Genomic DNA, 1,719 nt, shown 5'->3' with positions numbered 1-1,719 from the left:
TTCCCACAGGCTGCCTCAAGCCCTTTCCACCCTCCGCAGTCAATCACACAGGGGACTGTAAGTGATGACCCTGGAAGTGGTTTTCAGTCCCATGTTCCTGTGAAATGTGTTTTTGGTAGTTGGGAAATGGCCAGTAGAGACCAGGATGACTAATGTGCAGCAGTCAGTCAGTCAATCAAAGGCACCTGAATTGCAATCTAGCCATGCACTAGTCATGCATTGTCCTTTCCAAAGCCAGTAAGGCCTCTCTCTCATCTCATGTACGCCGTGAGTGTAAATCTGGAGTTGCTCTCTGGGGTTTTATACGTGACTTTGCATTTGGAACCACATATCTGAGAGCAGAATCTGGGCTTTTCCTCCCCAGAATGACACAGACAGTAGAGAGAGGGATACGCAGGACAATCCTGTGCTGTAGAAAAATAAGATCAGGTGGATCTTGTATGACCCCTCATAATAATACATAGATGCCACAATGCTGCCTTGAGGAAATGTAATATGGACCCAGGGCACACAACTGACCACTCATCTAGCTGTATGTCTCCATGTTGCCATCATGTAGGTGTACGTAAGGGAGACCAACTAAAATACCATATGCATCAACTCAGATTTGGTCTCACTGTGTGGTTGTTCAATGTTAGGGTTGGGTAGGTGGAGACTATGAAGATAGGCCATTAAGAAAACAAGTGCAAAGTATGTTTAAAACAATCCAGGTCTGCAGAATACAAGGACTTGGCTGAGCTGCCCTGCAGGGTGTGGACAGCAAAGATGTACCTGGCAGAGATGTTCCCTATATGGAGGCAGGCAGGAGGGAACAGGAAGGGGCTGTTCCCATTGAGAAAAGGGCTGGGCTTCTCAAAGAAACAGAACGAAGCAGTTCGATTTGTTCCTGGCCAAGCCCCAAGTCTGCAGCCTGAGCAGGGAAAGCCCAGGACAACCCATGTGGAGACAAGAGGAGCAGAGACAGGTTTGTGTCTCAGTTCCTCATCAGCATGAAACACAGTGGAGCATGCATTGTTGCTGCCAGTATACACAAAACAGTAGTAGTCGGCCTCGTCCTCAGCTTGGGCCCCGGTGATGGTTTAGGCGGCCTTCTGACCAGAGATGGACCCGGAGAACCGGGTGGGGACCCCGGAGGGTCTCTTATTAGTTTCATAAATAAGCAGCTGAGGAGGAGAGCCAGGTTTCTGCTGGTACCAGGAGGGATAGTTGCCAGTGGTGATGGCTCCAGTGCTCACACTGCAGGACAGAGTGACAGTCCCTCCTGGGGACACCGAAGCCTCCGAAGGCTCCTGAGTCACCACAGGCTGCGACTGGACCCCTGGGATTAACAGTACAGACCCATTATTTACCATTCATTTATTGCACTTGCTAAAAAAGTAACATCCTCCAAGACATCATGAACCCTCCCTGCTCACCTGAGCTGTATGCGAGCAGAACAAGAAGAAGGGCACAGGCCATGGTGGGAATCCAGGCCAGCTCGGCTTCCTGAAGTGAACAGGCTGTAACTGGGATCATCCAAGTCTCTCTTAAATGCCCAGAGCTGAGAACGGCCCCTTCATGCAAATCTGCCCCTGTCACTGGCTGCTGCTGGTGCATCACGTGGTCTGGGTGTGCTCTTATTCCTTCTGCTTCTTGTGCCCATGAATTTGGCAAGTCAGTGCCCACTGCTCAGAGCTGGGAGGGAAAGTGCTTCAGCCTGTCCGTGCCGGTTTTTAAACA

The 1,719-nt window shown here is 50.4% G+C and overlaps 1 protein-coding gene across 1 annotated transcript in view; it reads right to left on the bottom strand.

Annotated features, from left to right (window-relative positions):
• LOC106721966 (immunoglobulin lambda-1 light chain-like) overlaps nucleotides 1-1,505 on the bottom strand; it is a 14,640-nt gene extending 13,135 nt beyond the window's left edge. Inside the window, 2 exon segments of the mRNA XM_025199295.1 lie at nucleotides 1,007-1,318; nucleotides 1,416-1,505. Coding sequence (XP_025055080.1) covers nucleotides 1,007-1,318; nucleotides 1,416-1,458 — 355 coding nt within the window. The 5' untranslated portion in view covers nucleotides 1,459-1,505.
• Nucleotides 1,506-1,719: the final 214 nt, after the last annotated feature.

The sequence above is a fragment of the Alligator sinensis genome, unplaced genomic scaffold (assembly GCF_000455745.1).
Source record: "Alligator sinensis unplaced genomic scaffold, ASM45574v1 scaffold505_1, whole genome shotgun sequence".
Classification (NCBI taxonomy): Eukaryota; Metazoa; Chordata; order Crocodylia; family Alligatoridae; genus Alligator; species Alligator sinensis.
This window is presented reverse-complemented; position numbering and strand designations above follow the sequence as displayed.